Below are 16,717 nucleotides of genomic sequence, written 5' to 3' on the forward strand. Positions count from 1 at the left end.
AGCAAAGTCCCACGGGAAGTGGGGGAGAAAAGTCAGAAAAGTCGTCAAAAGTCCCCAAAAATGTTCAAAATACCTACCCAGGTTTGAGTCCCACAAGTCCCGGGATGCCCAAAATGTCCATAACACACCCAGCCGAGTCCCACGGGGAGGGGGGATAAAAGTTGGAGAAGTCGGCAAAAGTCCTAAAAATGTTCAAAATACCTACCCAGGTTCGAGTCCTACATGGAGTGCCACAAGTCTTGAGACTTGTGGCACTCGAACCTGGGTGTGATTTTTGAACATTTTACCGACTTTTCTCACTTTTCTCCCCGCCTTCCCGTGGGACTTTGCTGGGCGCGTTTTGGACAGTTTGGGCATCCCGGCCAGCGGCGGGACTTGTGGGACTCGAACCTGGGTAGGTATTTTGAACATTTTTGGGCCATACGTAAGATTTTGTGTTGCAGTGTTTTACTTGTTTTAACGGTTTTGGTCCTAAATGATCTCAGTAAGATATCACAGCTTGTTGCTGAGATTTGATGACCTATATTGAGTAAAACATGCTTGAAACTAGAATATCAACTGTTGTGTCATCAACACTCACAAGTATAAAACTACTTTTTTAAAGTAATAATTTAATATTTCAAGCATGAAAAAAAAAATCATGACTTTGACACAATTGTGTCTCATAATTAAAACAGATAACAGCCAAATGGACTTTTGCGGTTTTATTTTCAATGAAACAATAGAAAATACGTACTCATATAGTAGTACAGTTGTTATTAGTGAGGATATACTTATTTTAAGGTATTTTTGGGTTCATTGAGGTTAGCTAATTTTACTTGTTTTGGAAAATATTGACAAGCCAACATTTCTTGTTCTATTGGCAGATATTTTTGCTTAGTTCAAATAAAACACCCCTCGTTTTTGCATTGTTTTTTTCTTGTTTTTGAACACTGACTTTTTTGCAGTGCAGAAAGCAAATCTGACTCACACTAGACCAGGGGTCGGCAACCCGCGGCTCCGGAGCCGCATGCGGCTCTTTGATCACTCTGATGCGGCTCAGAAGCTTACTTGCTGAACCCCCCAATTTCCCGTGAGACTTCCGGATTTCAGTGCCTCTCGCAGAAAACTCCCGGGATTAATATTCCCCGATTTTCACCCTTGCAGCTATAATAAGGGTGTGCCATGATGGTACAACATTTGGCGGTCTCTACAATCTGTATTAACAGCATGCCAGCCCAACACTTGTTATACAATATACATCTTCTGCTTGCACACGTACGTGACAGCAAGGCATACTTGGTCAACAGCCACACAGGTTACACTGACGGTGACCATATAAAACAACTTTAACACTCTTACGAATAATGCGCCACACTTTGAACCAAAACCAAACAAGAATGACAAACACATTTCGGGAGAACATCTGCACCTTAACACAACATAAACACAACAGAACAAACACCCAGAATCCCATGCAGCCCTGACTCTTCCGGGCTACATTATACACCCCTGCTACCACCAAACCCCGCCTCCACCCCAACCCTGCTCCCTCACACATCACCCCCCATACAAAGTTTTTTTTTTTGCTTTGTGCTATGTATAAACCAGGGGTCTCAGACACGTTGCTCGCACCATTATATACAATTTGAAAGCTGGTGCGGCACGCGGGTTTTAAATGAATGGCGCTTGTCGGCGTCATGCGTGCCGTGATGGTTCATCATATAGCGCCCACTACAACCAGCGTGCCTGATTAGCCACACGTTGTATGGTGTTTCCGCTTGCTCACGTAGGTGACAGCAAGGCATACTTGCTCAACAACCACACAGGTTACACTGACGGTGGCGGTATAAAAAAAAACTATAACACTCTTACTAATAATGCGCCACACTGTGAACCCACACCAAACAAGAATGACAAACACATTTCGGGAGAACATCTGCACCGTAACACAACATAAACACAACAGGACAAATACCCAGAATCCCATGCAGCCCTAACTCTTCCGGGCTACATTATACACCCCTGCTACCAACCCCCCCTCCGTGCGTCGGTTGAGGTGAGCGGGGTTTGGTAGCAGGGGTGTATAATGTAGCCCGGAAGAGTTAGGGCTGCATGGGATTCTGGGTATTTGTCCTGTTGTGTTTATGTTGTGTTACGGTGCAGATGTTCTCCCAAAATGTGTTTGTCATTCTTGTTTGGTGTGGGTTCACAGTGTGGCGCATTATTAGTAAGAGTGTTATAGTTTTTTTTATACCGCCACCGTCAGTGTAACCTGTGTGGTTGTTGAGCAAGTATGCCTTGCTGTCACCTACGTGAGCAAGCGGAAACACCATACAACGTGTGGCTAATCAGGCACGCTGGTTGTAGTGGGCGCTATATGATGAACCATCACGGCACGCATGACGCCGACAAGCGCCATTCATTTAAAACCCGCGTGCCGCACCAGCTTTCAAATTCTATATAATGGTGCGGGCAACGTGTCTGAGACCCCCCTGGTTTATACATAGCACAAAGCAAAAAACAACAACTTTGTATGCAGTGTTTTTTCATTAAAAATTTCAAAAATTTTGTGCGGCTCCCATTGTTTTCTATCATTTGCGAAACTGGTCAAAATGGCTCTTTGACTGGTAAAGGTTGCCGACCCCTGCACCAGACTGTAAATGTTGGTCTCTCAGCATTTAAACTAGTTTAAAAGCTGGTACGTAGCAACCAGGAGCTTCGAACAGGCAAACATGTCTCAACATTAAGTTATTACTATTATTATTAACATTATTATTATTATTATTATTATGGTCCACAGCTGCAGGGACCATCACCTCCACTGCATGTCACAACCACCTCGTGTCCACTGCATGTTACATAAAACACACACACACACACACACACACACACACACACACACACACACACACACACGTACGTGTTGCAGCTGATTGCATGTGACAAGCCTTCTTTCATTAAATGCACCGAGACACCCCCAGGGGCGGGCCCGTATAAACAACAGCACAGGGATAAACACAACACTGAAGACGCCGAGACGTTTTCAGCACTTTGTGAACAAAATGAAGACAGAAAGAGTGATTGGCTGAAACACTCCGCGGAATACCTCTGAGCAGTCATGGAATAAACTGGAATAAACTGGAAAAAACAAAGACAAACATGGTTTGGTTCGGAAAAAATAACATCTCGGACCATCATCTTTGACAAGTTGGTCATAAGAAATACACTATATTGCCAAAAGTATTTGGCCACCAATCCAAATGATGAGAATCAGGTGTCCTAATCACTAATCACAGGTGTATAAAATCAAGCACTTAGGCATGGAGGCTGTTTCTACAAACATTTGTGAAAGAACGGGCCGCTCTCAGTGATTTCCAGCGTGGAACTGTCATAGGATGCCACCTGTGCAACAAATCCGGTCCTGAAATGTCCTCGCTCCTAAATATTCCAAAGTTAAAGTGAAGAGTTTGGGAACAACAGCAACTCAGCCACCAAGTGGTAGGCCACGTAAACTGACAGAGAGGGGTGAAGCGCATAGTGCAAAGACTTTCTGCGCAGTCAGTTGCTACAGAGCTCCAAACGTCATGTGACCTTCCAATTAGCCCACGCACAGTACGCAGAGAGCTTCATGGAATGGGTTTCCATGGCCGAGCAGCTGCATCTAAGCCATACATCACCAAGTCCAATGCAAAGCGTGGGTGTAAAGCACATCGCCACTGGACTCTAAGCAGTGGAGACGCCTTCTCTGGACTGATGAGTCACACGTTTCCATCTGGCAATCTGATGGACCAGTCTGGGTTTGGAGGTTGCCAGGAGAACGCTACATTTCAGACTGCATTGCGAGTGTGACATTTGGTGGAGCAGGAATTATGGTGTGGGGTTGTTTTTCAGGAGTTGGGCTTGGCCTTTTAGTTCCAGTGAAAGGAACTTTGAATGCTCCAGGATACCAAAACATTTTGGACAATTCCATGCTCCCAACCTTGTGGGAACAGTTTGGAGCGGGCCCCTTTCTCTTCCAACATGACTGTGCACCAGTGCACAAAGCAAGGTCCATAAAGAGTCTGGTGTGGATGAACTTGACTGGCCTGCACAGAGTCCTGACCTGAACCCGATAGAACACCTTTGGGATGAATTAGAACGGAGACTGAGAGCCAGGCCTTCTCCACCAACATCAGTGTGTGACATCACCAATGCGCTTTTTTGGAAGAAAGGTGGACAATTCCTATAAACACACTCCGCAACCTTGTGGACAGCCTTCCCAGACGAGTTGAAGCTGTAATAGCTGCAAAAGGTGGACCCACGTCATATTGAACCCTATGGGTTAGGAATGGGATGGCACTTCAAGTTCATATGTGAGTCAAGCCAGGTGGCCAAATACTTTTGGCAATGTACGAGTGCATTATGCAACATTTATGTTTTTTTAATAGGCCACAGTGTGAACATGTCTTTATCAATAGTGTGTGAATATTCCCCAATTTCTCCAAATTTACCATCAATGTTTTCCAAGCTTACAATACAATACAACTTCTACTAAAACCACTCTAACTTTGTCTTGCTTCAAATCATTAGCTCCAGACTTAATACGGGGATACAATCCTCGGGGCATGATGTTCCATGGTTATGACGCACGGCTATTAATTATTGATATTGTACAGAAAGAAAAAGAGAACTCACGGAAGGATGACTCGTCACGTTGCTGCAATGAGGAAGGAAAATGTCCCTGTTGTTCATTTTAGTTAACTTCCACCTCCTTCATTATGTCTCCCAAGCGCGAGGGAGACTCTTCTGACGGCAGTGCGTCAAAGAAAAGGAATGTGAATAGTGAGGTGAAATTAAACATCATGAACGCTGCTGTTACATATACTGTAAATATTGTACATGGTAATTGGGATTTGTTATATATTGTATATATTATATAAAATATAATATAATATAATATCAGTATATATTATATAGTGTATACATAATATGTAAATATTACATATATATATTATATTTGATTTTGCTACTATGGTATATTTTAGTCTACTTTATACCTGCATTAACATTTCCATCCTTACCCTTTCCATCCTTTGTAACTGAGCTACTGTGTGGAACAATTTCCCTTGTGGATCAATAAAGTTTGTCTTAAGTCTAAGTCTAAATGCTCAGAAAGTGGACATGACTGCGAATATTCTCACTCGTGCAGGCCGTCGTATTCTCGTGGGATTTAACTGATGCGATTCTTCAAATTCGTAGTAACAATAAAAAAAAAAGATGTTTGGTTGTTGAATAAATGCTGACTCAGCAACCTGCAACAAGTGCCTGATGGTGATATTGTGAAAGTAACATCTTGTAACTAATGTAGCGTCGCGACAAGAGTCTGGCGCTAATGAAGTTGCAAGTGAGGTTGCATTCATGGACAATCGGAATTATAAACATCATTATTGCATCACGAACAAGTTCTTTTTTTTAGCACATTCTGTCACGGCGCACGCGCAATCCTGCATGTCTTCTGCTGCAAGCTCTGCCGGCACCTCCGCTCGAAGCGCCGGCCACGCGCCTGCAAGGCTGCAGGCAATCACTAATCAGCGCACCTGGGACTAATGAAGACAGACAGCATAAAGACCCAGCGGAACCGAAGATCCAGTGCCGGAAGGTAGTTCACTCTTCGTAGTAAGCATCCCGTCTCAAGCTTCCCTCCTGCGTACTTGCTCTCTCTGTGCCTTCCCTGTGCCCGTGTCTTATGTCCTTTGTGTTTTCCCTGTGTCCCGTGATCGAGCTGTGTGCCTCGACATCCCTTTGGATTCTGGATTGTGAGTGAATTGTGTGTGAGTGAATTACATTTATATAGCGCTTTTTCTCAAGTGACTCAAAGCGCTTTACATTGTGAAACCCAATATCTAAATTACATTTAAACCAGTGTGGGTGGCACTGGGAGCAGGTGGGTTAAGTGTCTTGCCCAAGGACACAACGGCAGTGACTAGGATAGCGGAAGCGGGGATCGAACCTGCAACCCTCAAGTTGCTGGCACGGCCGCTCTACCAACCGAGCTATACCGCCCCCGATTGCCTCCCTCGATCCTCGACCCCTGCTTGGACACGGACCTCTTTGCTTCTCTCCAGCCCCCGACCTCTTGCTTGCCCACGGACTGCCTTCTCGCTAAGCCCCTTTGGTCTGACGAAGGATTCACCCAACATGCACTGACAACAAACTCTGGTAACATTTACATTGTTAATCCTACACATCGTCTTGCACCATTCACGTTTAGTAGCATACACACCCCACCACTTCATCAGCAACACGTTCATTAAACCTATTGAACTGATCTCTGCCGTTGTGTCGTTTCCTCCCCCCGCCGTTGGTAACACATTCTCTGTTCTGCATTTTTGCAATAAATATGATTTATTTTTTATTTTTTATAATTTCTTATAATTTAATTTACATGTTTAAATTACGAGTCTGTTCAACTTGAATGTCACACATTTCCATAAAGATAAGAAATACATTTGTTTTCTTTCTTTGCATGTAAATTAGCATATTTGTTGCACTGTTCAAGCACTTTTTTCGTTGTACTTTTTAAGTGCAACGACGATAAAGTCCCTTTCAATATTAAAGTATTGATACGGTACTAGTAGCGGTTAAAATGTAAACAATACCCATCCCCAGATAGGACAGCTCTAAGGCGCATGTCTCACTTCTTTGTATCTTAAAGGGGAACATTATCACAATTTCAAAATGGTTAAAACCATTAAAAATCAGTTCCCAGTGGCTTATTATATTTTTCGAAGTTTTTTTCAAAATTTTACCCATCACGCAATATCCCTAAAAAAAAGCTTCAAGTGCCTGATTTTAACCATCGTTATATACACCCGTCCATTTTCCTGTGACGTCACATAGTGAAGCCAACACAAACAAACATGGCGGAAAGAACAGCAAGCTATAGCGACATTAGCTCGGATTCAGACTCGGATTTCAGCGGCTTAAGCGATTCAACAGATTACGCATGTATTGAAACGGATGGTTGTAGTGTGGAGGCAGGTAGCGAAAACGAAATTGAAGAAGAAACTGAAGCTATTGAGCCATATCGGTTTGAACCGTATGCAAGCGAAACCGACGAAAACGACACGACAGCCAGCGACACGGGAGAAAGCGAGGACGAATTCGGCGATCGCCTTCTAACCAACGATTGGTATGTGTTTGTTTGGCATTAAAGGAAACTAACAAATATGAACTAGGTTTACAGCATATGAAATACATTTGGCAACAACATGCACTTTGAGAGTGCAGACAGCCCAATTTTCATCAACTAATATATTCTGTAGACATACCCTCATCCGCGCTCTTTTCCTGAAAGCTGATCTGTCCAGTTTTGGAGTTGATGTCAGCAGGCCAGGGAAGCTAGGGTCAATAGGGGGTTTAGCTCGCTCGTCTGCGGGAACAAACTGCCGCCATTGCTTGCCCTGCTACCGAGGTCCTTTGTCCCTGAATTGCTCACACACTCCGGCAGATTCAATGGGGGTCTGGCGTCAGATTTCTTTGACTTTATCGTTGGAAATGCATCTGCTTTGAATGTGTCGCAGGATATCAATACATTCTTGCCATCTCTGTCGTAGCATAGCTTTCGTCGGTAAAGTGTGCGGAACAAACGTCCAATTTCTTGCCACTTTCGCATCTTTGGGCCACTGGTGCAACTTGAATCCGTCCCTGTTCGTGTTGTTACACCCTCCGACAACACACCCACGAGGCATGATGTCTCCAAGGTACGGAAAACAGTCGAAAAAAACGGAAAATAACAGAGCTGATTTGACTCGGTGTTTGAGAAAATGGCGGATTGCTTCCCGATGTGACGCCACGTTGTGACGTCATCGCTCCGAGAGCGAATATTAGAAAGACGTTTAATTCGCCAAAATTTACCCATTTGGAGTTCGGAAATCGGTTAAAAAACATCAAGGTATATATTGACGCTTACATAGGTCTGGTGATAATGTTCCCCTTTAACAACAACTGTCAAGAACATCCCTGTCTGGGCATGTCCCCTCTTCTAGTAGATAAATACTAGGGATGTTACTCTTACAACAGCTTATAAATTAATTGGATTCCGATTCTTGGGGTGAAGCTTCCATTCAGAATTGATTCTTGATAGACCATGCTTCCTGATTTAAATCAATTCTTGCAATATATTACTTGGTTATAATAAGTTATGATAAAACTTTTTCAAAACAGGTTACTGAAGCTCCTCTTTTGGCCGTTAATGCTCGGAAATGGCCTACAACATTTGTTTATAAGAATCGATTCCTGAATTGATCCAGAATCTTAATAAATAAGAATCACGATTTGAATGCAAATCAATTTTTCCATCACTCCTTATGAAAACTTAGGATCTGTTAAGAGAGAATCTTTTCTCACTTAAAGCAGAGTGGAATGCGCAGGGAGTCTCAATCTCTATTCACTTTGTTCCGTTCAATTACATCTTCGTAAACATAAACACATATAATATTTTTGGGTTTCGATGGTGAGAGTAGGTGCCAGGAACAAAACGAAGTGAGTGTGTGTCCAAATCAGACACTTGGGTTTTATTGGACAAAGCCCAAACCACTCTGCCAGGGAAGGGCATCAAAGTGGAACAAAGCATGTGCGCGGATGGAACATACAGAGAGAGCGCGCCAGACCGTGTAGGGCATGGTCTTCTCTATTGCTACTTACTCCACTTGTAGAATGAGATGTTCATGTTCAAGTCTAGTCTCCTCACATTATTCAGACAAGCCATTAGAACAAAAGAACCTGGGAGGACTTCACCCTTGAAAAAAGAAGATATGAACAGATTCTGCACCAGGCTCTCAGGCTAGGTCTACACTAAGCCGGATAACCCCTTACGCAAATAATTATTTAGCCTAAGCCCCGTTTCGACATCACTAATTCATCGTTTAAGGTCCCCCTCTTTGGATATTTTTTTACACTGGTAAGTGCGCCATCTATTTCTTGAATCTCCGGCTCTTAACTTTGTATTGAATCATTGATCGTTTACAAACCGAGTTTGGAGAGGAAGTGATGCCAGAAAGACCGTGCCCCACACAGGAAGTGACGTCAGAAAGGACGCGCCACAGCCAGCTTCATAATAAAGTGGTTTCGTAACTCGGAGCTAACCACTGGAAATATGGAGGCGAGTCATCCAGACATGCCCGTGTTTCTCCTTCTTCTACATGTACAGACGCTTGTGGAAATCACACATGATTACCTTAAGAGAAAGCCATTGCAGCTATTTGGGATACAACACTTCTCAGACGGCAAGAGATCTTTCCAATGTCCGGGTCAGCTGTGATTCTACTTACCGAAAACCTTCGTCCATTTTTCAAAGGAGAGACGACGAGAATGCGGGCTCCTGTGGATGTGATAAAAAAAAAGGTAGCGTGTGCTTTGTATTACCTGGCCGTCGAGGGAAGACTACGGAAAACGGCGAATGCTTTTGGACTGGCAAAGCAGACTGTATCAGTTATTTTCCACCATGTATGTCGCGGACTCAATGTCTAGGTCCAGAGTATATAAAGTCATCAAAAAGGAATGGACAATGAAGGCAAAAGAGCATACTTGCCAACCTTGAGACCTCCGATTTCGGGAGGTGTGTGGGGGGGGGGGGGCGTGGTTGGGGGAGGGGCGTGGTTAAGAGGTGAGGAGTATATTTACAGCTAGAATTCACTAAGTCAAGTATTTCATATTATATATATATATATATATATATATATATATATATACACATACATATATATATACAAGAAATACTTGACTTTCAGTGAATTCTAGCTATAAATATAGATTTATTTTATTATATATATATATATATATATATATATATATATATATATATATATATAATAAATACTTGAATTTCAGTGTTCATTTATTTACACATATACACACAGATAACACTCATCTACTCATTGTTGAGTTAAGGGTTGAATTGTCCATCCTTGTTCTATTCTCTGTCACTGTTTTTCTAACCATGCTGATGATGCATTGCTGTGTGGCACGCACAAAAGTGCTTTCATCAAATGCACTAGATGGCAGTATTGTCCTGTTTAAGAGTGTCACAACATTGCTGTTTACGGCAGACAAACTGCTTTACGGTAGACGCGACTGCTGTTGTTGTGTGTTGTTGCCGCCTGGGTCTGGTAGGACGTTAATGAAACTGCCTAACAATAAACCCACATAAGAAACCAAGAACTCGCCCTCTATCATTCTACACTTATAACGTGATTGGGCAGGTACGCTGTTTATTTTGTGGGAAAGCGAAATAAACTCCATGCGGACCTGAGTCCGCCTGAATTTTGGGAGATTTTCGGGAGAAAATTTGTCCCGGGAGGTTTTCGGGAGAGGCGCTGAATTTCGGGAGTCTCCCGGAAAATCCGGGAGGGTTGGCAAGTATGCAAAAGAGTGAGGAGTGTCTTGACCAGATATCTAGATCCCTAGATTGATTGATGTAAAATGTTCTTTATCACATTGTGTACCTTCACGTGTCCATTAAAGATGTGATTAATTTATGATGGCTCAGGTGTGATTCACAACAATAGGGCCCCACAGGTAATTGAAATAGCACAACACTGGATATGGTTCAGATAAGTAACATTTCAGAACTTGCACACAAAGCAACACTGGAGGTGACTATGAAGTACGCATTTTCCGCGCATGCGTACTAGGTCACGTTGTGCCGGCTGACGGAGGGGGTCTTAAACAACCATTGTGTGTGTGTTGATAAGGATAAGATTAGGTGGGATTTGCGCTTAGCGTAGAAGGAGCCTCAGGCCCCGTTTACACAATGTGACAAAGAACATTTGACAACAATAAATCTAGGGATCTACATATCTGGTCAGGACACTCCTCACTCTTTTGCCTTCACCTTCATTGTCCATTCCTTTTTGGTGACTTTATATACTCTGGACCGAGACGTTGAGTCCGCGACATACATGGCGGACAATAACTGATACAGTCTGCTTTGCCAGTCCAAATGCATTCGCCGTTTTCCGTAGTCTTCCCTCGACGGTAGCCCCGGATTCTTGTTGTCTCTCCTTCGACAAATGGACGAAGTTTTTCGGTCAGTAGAATCCCATTGGAAAGTTCTCTTGCCGTCTGGGAAGTGTTGTATCCCAAATAGCTGCAATCACTTTCTCTTAAGGTATTTATGTGTGATTTCCACAACTGTCTGTACATGTAGAAGAAGGAGAAACACGGGCATGTCTGGATGACTCGCCTTCATATTTCCAGTGGTTAGCTCCGATTTACGAAACTGCTTTATTATGAAGCTGGCTGTGGCGTGTTGTATCTGGTGTCGCTTCCTGTGTGGGGCGCAGTCTTTCTGGCGTCACTTCCTCTCTGAACTCAGTTTGTAAACGATCAATGAGTCCATACAAAGCTAAGAGCCGGAGATTCCGTGTAAAAAAATTGTCCGAGGAGGGGGACCTTAAACTCTGGTTTAGTGTGGCTGAAACGGGGTTTAAGCTAAATAATTATTTGTTTAAGGGGTTAGTCGGCTTAGTGCAGAAGGGGCCTCAGACTGCAGCTGAACTGATGAAGCCTGGTCTAAAAGTGGAGAAAATGCCAATCAACATTGACTGCATGCTTGGTCCAAGTTGCTCACCACCATGAGGGATAAAGATTGTATCTTTGAACATGTGAAAGAATCTGCTTCAATGAAATGGACAGTGGTAACTCAGCAACTTAGTGGTCTTCATATAAGCCTGAAAAAAAGGTCAAGCTCAACACGTCGACTTCAGACGTACAGAGGTCCTGGTCTTACCTCGATCGCTGTCGTACAGGTACGCAAACTTGTCCCACTTGTAGTACTCGATGAGGCTGAGCAGCGGCCCCTTAATGTCAGGCCTCATTTGGATGATGAACTGCTGGTTGCCATCCAGAGGGAAGCTGGGCGTTATGAAGGAGACGTGCAGCGTCCCGCAGAACGACGTGATGGTGTTGACCGACTTCTTGTCGTAGAACCCGAAGATGGCGTACACTCCCCTGGAGAACTGCGAGCAGACTGGAGCACAACAGAGAGAAGCATTTAGAAAGCATTCACGTAAACTTGCAGTCTTTACACTCCTTTTGGTGCGCTTCGGGGATGCATCTTGTTCACTGATTAATGTCTGCCGTTCCATAATCTCCACCACGGGAGTGCTTCTACTGAGGAGGAAAACATCCACAGCACAGAAGTCACCCAAGACAACCTTTCCACCGAGTAGTTTAGACTCGTGTTCTTCCCATTTCATACCCGTCTGGCGCCGTGCGTTACCGTGGATGGCACAGCAGGGTGCTGTACGGTTGCATGGTTCATGTGAACCAAGTGTATTTGAAATATTTCTGGAAAAAATATGCCAGAGCAGACTTATTTCACAGTAGAGAAGAAGCGCTACCTCACGTTCAGTGGCGCCTCTTCCAAAGCACACACACACAAACTGTCCCTCCCCCTCGATCGCTCCCTTCTCTCCCTCTGTCCGATTCTTTATGGTCAGCTCCTCTTGTGTGGATGTTAATGTCTGTAGATTTACATTTCTTAAATGTTTATTAGTGTAGTGAAGTGTATTTCTGGTCTAACCACCTTCTCCCGGGCAGAAGGGCGACACGGCAGCGCGGCTGGATCAAAAGAGACGTCGGAACAAAAAGTTGCTTTATAACAAGCGAGCGTCATTAAACAGGTCTGCAGTACCTGGAGGAGCCCAGGTCAAAAAATGAAGGACTCCTAACTGGAGAAGCCAAACCATCAGTTTTTATATTCCTCCTTTCTGTCTCTGGGTGTGTGTGCTAAGTCAGGACAGCACATCCTGACCATTAAAGGAGATGTTCGTGCTTAAGTTATTATTATTATAGAGGTTTATTTGAAATAGGGACAGGTACAAAAACATAGACATCTGAAACAGTTATCCAATGTATGCATCATAGTGTTTGTAGCCAAAGCTAATTTACAACACTTGTCCCCAACAACAACAACAACAACACAGATCCAAGTGTCTGGAAAACAACTGTTTTAAGTCATAACTCAAATGTTGGCGTTGAGCTAGACAGGTAGTCTTTTCTCAAGGATATGGTTATCACTTTTGCATTCCGAAGTCCCAATTAGAGCCTCTTTTCCTTGGAGAAGTGATCCAATCCACCTGTGAATATCAAACTAAGGGGCCTTACCTATTTATGTGCTCAAATTGAAATACCGCTATTTAATTAAACTCTGGTGAATATAAACATTCACCATATGTAGAACATAATAAGAGTCAATTAATTCACTTTAGTAGCAATATGGTTGTTAAAGTTAGGGATTTGTGTGATTTCTGATCGTTTTTGAGGGCACCACAGGTACTTCTGTGCATGTGCGCGTGATGGCAGGGCAGCGCATGCAGAAGACAGCGGCTTGTTGTTTTGGTTTTGTTGACAAAGAGATAGTTGTGTATTATATATTGTGTTCAAAGTATACACACTTTCAATAAAATATGCACTTTTGTCGAGACTGGAACCATTTATTCATATTTACCGTATTTTCCGGGCCATAGAGCGCACCGGATTATAAGGCACACTGCTGATGAATGGTCTATTGTTGATGCTTTTTCATATATAAGGTGCACCGGATTAAAGGAGTCATATTATTTTATTTTTTTTCTAAATGTAAAAGACTTCCTTGTGGTCTGCATAACATATAATGGTGGTTCTTTGGTCAAAATGTTGCAGAGATGACGTTTTACACATCATCTTCAAGTCGCTTCTTATTTACGTGCCTCCACTTCGACAGCGTCTTCTCCCCGTCATCTTTGTTGTAGCGGTGTAGCGTGCAAGGACGGGGGTGGAAGAAGTGTCAAAAGATGGCGCTAACTGTTTTAATGACATTCAGACTTTACTTCAATCAATAACGGAGCAGCATCTCCTCATCCGGAAACAACAACAACCGAAATGTGTCCCGTGAAAAAACGCCCGACCGAAACTCTCTGATAACTAAAGTTCCTTGGGTGAATAATGTAAACTCACTACACCGGTATGTTTTAGTGCTTTCATGGCGAGTTTACTGACAGATATAAGTAAGAATCTTATACTACTTTATATTAGAAATGGCAACAGCAGAGGATGAATGTCCCATAACAAGAAGATACCAAATAAAATAGCTTTGAGGTGGGTAAGCTCAACCAAACGTATTCCTTACATTAGTCGCACCGGGTTATACGGCGCACTGTCAAGTTTTGAGGGAAAAAAAAGCTTTTAAGTTAAGTTAAGTTAAAGTATCAATGATTGTCACAGACACACTAGGTGTGGTGAAATTTGTCCTCTGCTTTTGACCCATCCCCTTGTTCCACCCCCTGGGAGGTGAGGGGAGCAGTGAGCAGCAGCGGTGGCCGCACCCGGGAATCATTTTTGGTGATTCAACCCCCAATTCCAACCCTTGATGCTGAGTGCCAAGCAGGGAGGTAATGGCTCCCATTTTTATAGTCTTTTGGTATGACTCGGCCGGGGTTTGAACTCACGACCTACCCATCACAGGGCGGACACTCTAACCACTCGGCCACTGAGTAGGTTAAAGGCCTACTGAATGTTTATACATCAATGATGAAATCTTAACATTGCAACACATAGCTTACTAAAGTGCAATTTGAAATATCCTGCTGAAAACGTCTCGGTATGATGACGTCAGCGCGTGACGTCACGGATTGTAGAGGACATTTTGGGACAGCATGGTGGCCAGCTATTAAGTCGTCTGTTTTCATCGCAAAATTCCACAGTATTCTGGACATCTGTGTTGGTGAATCTTTTGCAATTTGTTCAATGAACAATGGAGACAGCAAAGAAGAAAGCTGTAGGTGGGAAGCGGTGTATTGCGGCCGACTGCAGCAACACAAACACAGCCGGTGTTTCATTGTTTACATTCCCGAAAGATGACAGTCAAGCTTTACCATTGGCCTGTGGAGAACTGGGACAACAGAGACTCTTACTAGGAGGACTTTGAGTTGGATGCGCAGACGCGGTACCGTGAGTACGCTTCCAAACATTTGATCGCTTGCCTGTACGTGCGTGCCGCTATGTGCATGTCACGTACGTAACTTTGGGGACTTTGGGGAAATATATGTGCTGTATGAACTTTGGGGAGGTGAACTGCACTTTGGGCTGTGGGATTGAGTGTGTTGTACGGGTGTTTGAGTTGTATTGGTGGGTTATATGGACGGGAGGGGGGAGGTGTTTGTTATGCGGGATTAATTTGTGGCATATTAGATATAAGCCTGGTTGTGTTGTGGCTAATAGAGTATATATATGTCTTGTGTTTATTTACTGTTTTAGTCATTCCCAGCTGAATATCAGGTCCCACCCGCCTCTCACAGCATCTTCCCTATCTGAATCGCTCCCACTGCCCTCTAGACCTTCACTCTCACTTTCCTCATCCACAAATCTTTCATCCTCGCTCAAATTAATGGGGAAATCGTCGCTTTCTCGGTCCGAATCGCTCTCCCTGCTGGTGGCCATGATTGTAAACAATGTGCAGCTGTGAGGAGCTCCACAACCTGTGACGTCACGCTACTCGTCTGCTACTTCCGGTACAGGCAAGGCTTTTTTATCAGTGACCAAAAGTTGCGAACTTTATCGTCGATGTTCTCTACTAAATCCTTTCAGCAAAAATATGGCAATATCGCGAAACGATCAAGTATGACACATAGAATGGACCTGCTATCCCCGTTTAAATAAGAAAATCGCATTTCAGTAGACCTTTAAGTGCGCCTTTGTCGTCCGGAAAATATGGTACATTGTTTCATATTGAGAAATTTCCATTACTCTACGAACTTTGCGATTTACGAACCGTGTTGAAGAACCCCATTAAGTTCGGGAATCGACGTAACAATGCATGGCGAAACAATGTTACACAGAGGTGAAATCAATGTAATTTGCTCCTGGCACCCTGGCAAAACAGCACACTTAACATTTAAATAGCATTTTGAGGATAAATATTGTATTGAAATACAATACAATAGAATGTGGTACAGTAGTTCTGTGAAGTCATGTAATAATGTACCTTGGAGAGTGGACTTTTACAGCTCCTCCTCCTCTATATAACACACCATCAGCAGCTTTTCCATATTTAGACATTATCTTAACCTTTTTTCGCATATTGGACTCATTCTGTTTCAGTATGGTGCAGGCTAGCAGTGCTACCGCTTCCTCCTTCAATTAAAACATATAATCCATTTCTTTCCTCAGCGTCGTAGCCACGTGCTAATGCTAGCCAGGACATCTGAGAGGCATCCTGGTCTGAAAAATTGCATTCAACACATAAAGCGGACAAGAAAAGATGACATTATGTTACGGTAGCGAGGCATTGTGATGCCGGAGGTCGTCTTTTCAAGATGCAGAGGGATGTCAGGAAGCGGCTTGCAGGTGAGAATAAATGATTTATTCTGATTGCAGAACAAAATGCTGCGCGGTGCACCACGGCACGGAAAACAAGAGGGTAGCAAAGATGCTAATATCAAAAATGTAAACTATGAGCGAAACTAGGAGCGTAACTTGTTGCGTAGGAGCAAACAAAACCAACAGACCGAATGAGGCCAGCGCGTAAACTAAATAGCCCTCTGATTAGTGCCCGGGCAACAGGTGCACGTCCGGGACACTAACCAGAGGCAGGTGACTATAATCTGCCGTCATGGCAACAGAAACAAACTCAAGAGGTGCTGAAAACACAAGTGACTTGAAAACAAAAACAAAAATATGATCTGGGCAGCGGATCATAACAGTACCCCCCCCT

At 43.4% G+C, this 16,717-nt stretch overlaps 1 protein-coding gene across 7 annotated transcripts in view; it reads right to left on the bottom strand.

Moving 5' to 3' along the window:
* Positions 1-16,717, bottom strand: part of gria2b (glutamate receptor, ionotropic, AMPA 2b) — a 130,995-nt gene that overhangs the window by 79,744 nt on the left and 34,534 nt on the right. For 5 of the 7 annotated variants that reach the window (XM_061976576.1, XM_061976579.1, XM_061976575.1 and 2 more), the window contains one exon: positions 11,753-11,992. In XM_061976576.1, the coding sequence (XP_061832560.1) occupies positions 11,753-11,992 (240 nt within the window). Of the gene's footprint in view, positions 1-11,752; positions 12,264-16,717 lie in introns of those variants that run through there. The other 2 variants (XM_061976574.1, XM_061976577.2) reach the window with 1 other exon arrangement.

The sequence above is a fragment of the Nerophis lumbriciformis genome, linkage group LG16 (assembly GCF_033978685.3).
Source record: "Nerophis lumbriciformis linkage group LG16, RoL_Nlum_v2.1, whole genome shotgun sequence".
Taxonomy (NCBI): domain Eukaryota; kingdom Metazoa; phylum Chordata; class Actinopteri; order Syngnathiformes; family Syngnathidae; genus Nerophis; species Nerophis lumbriciformis.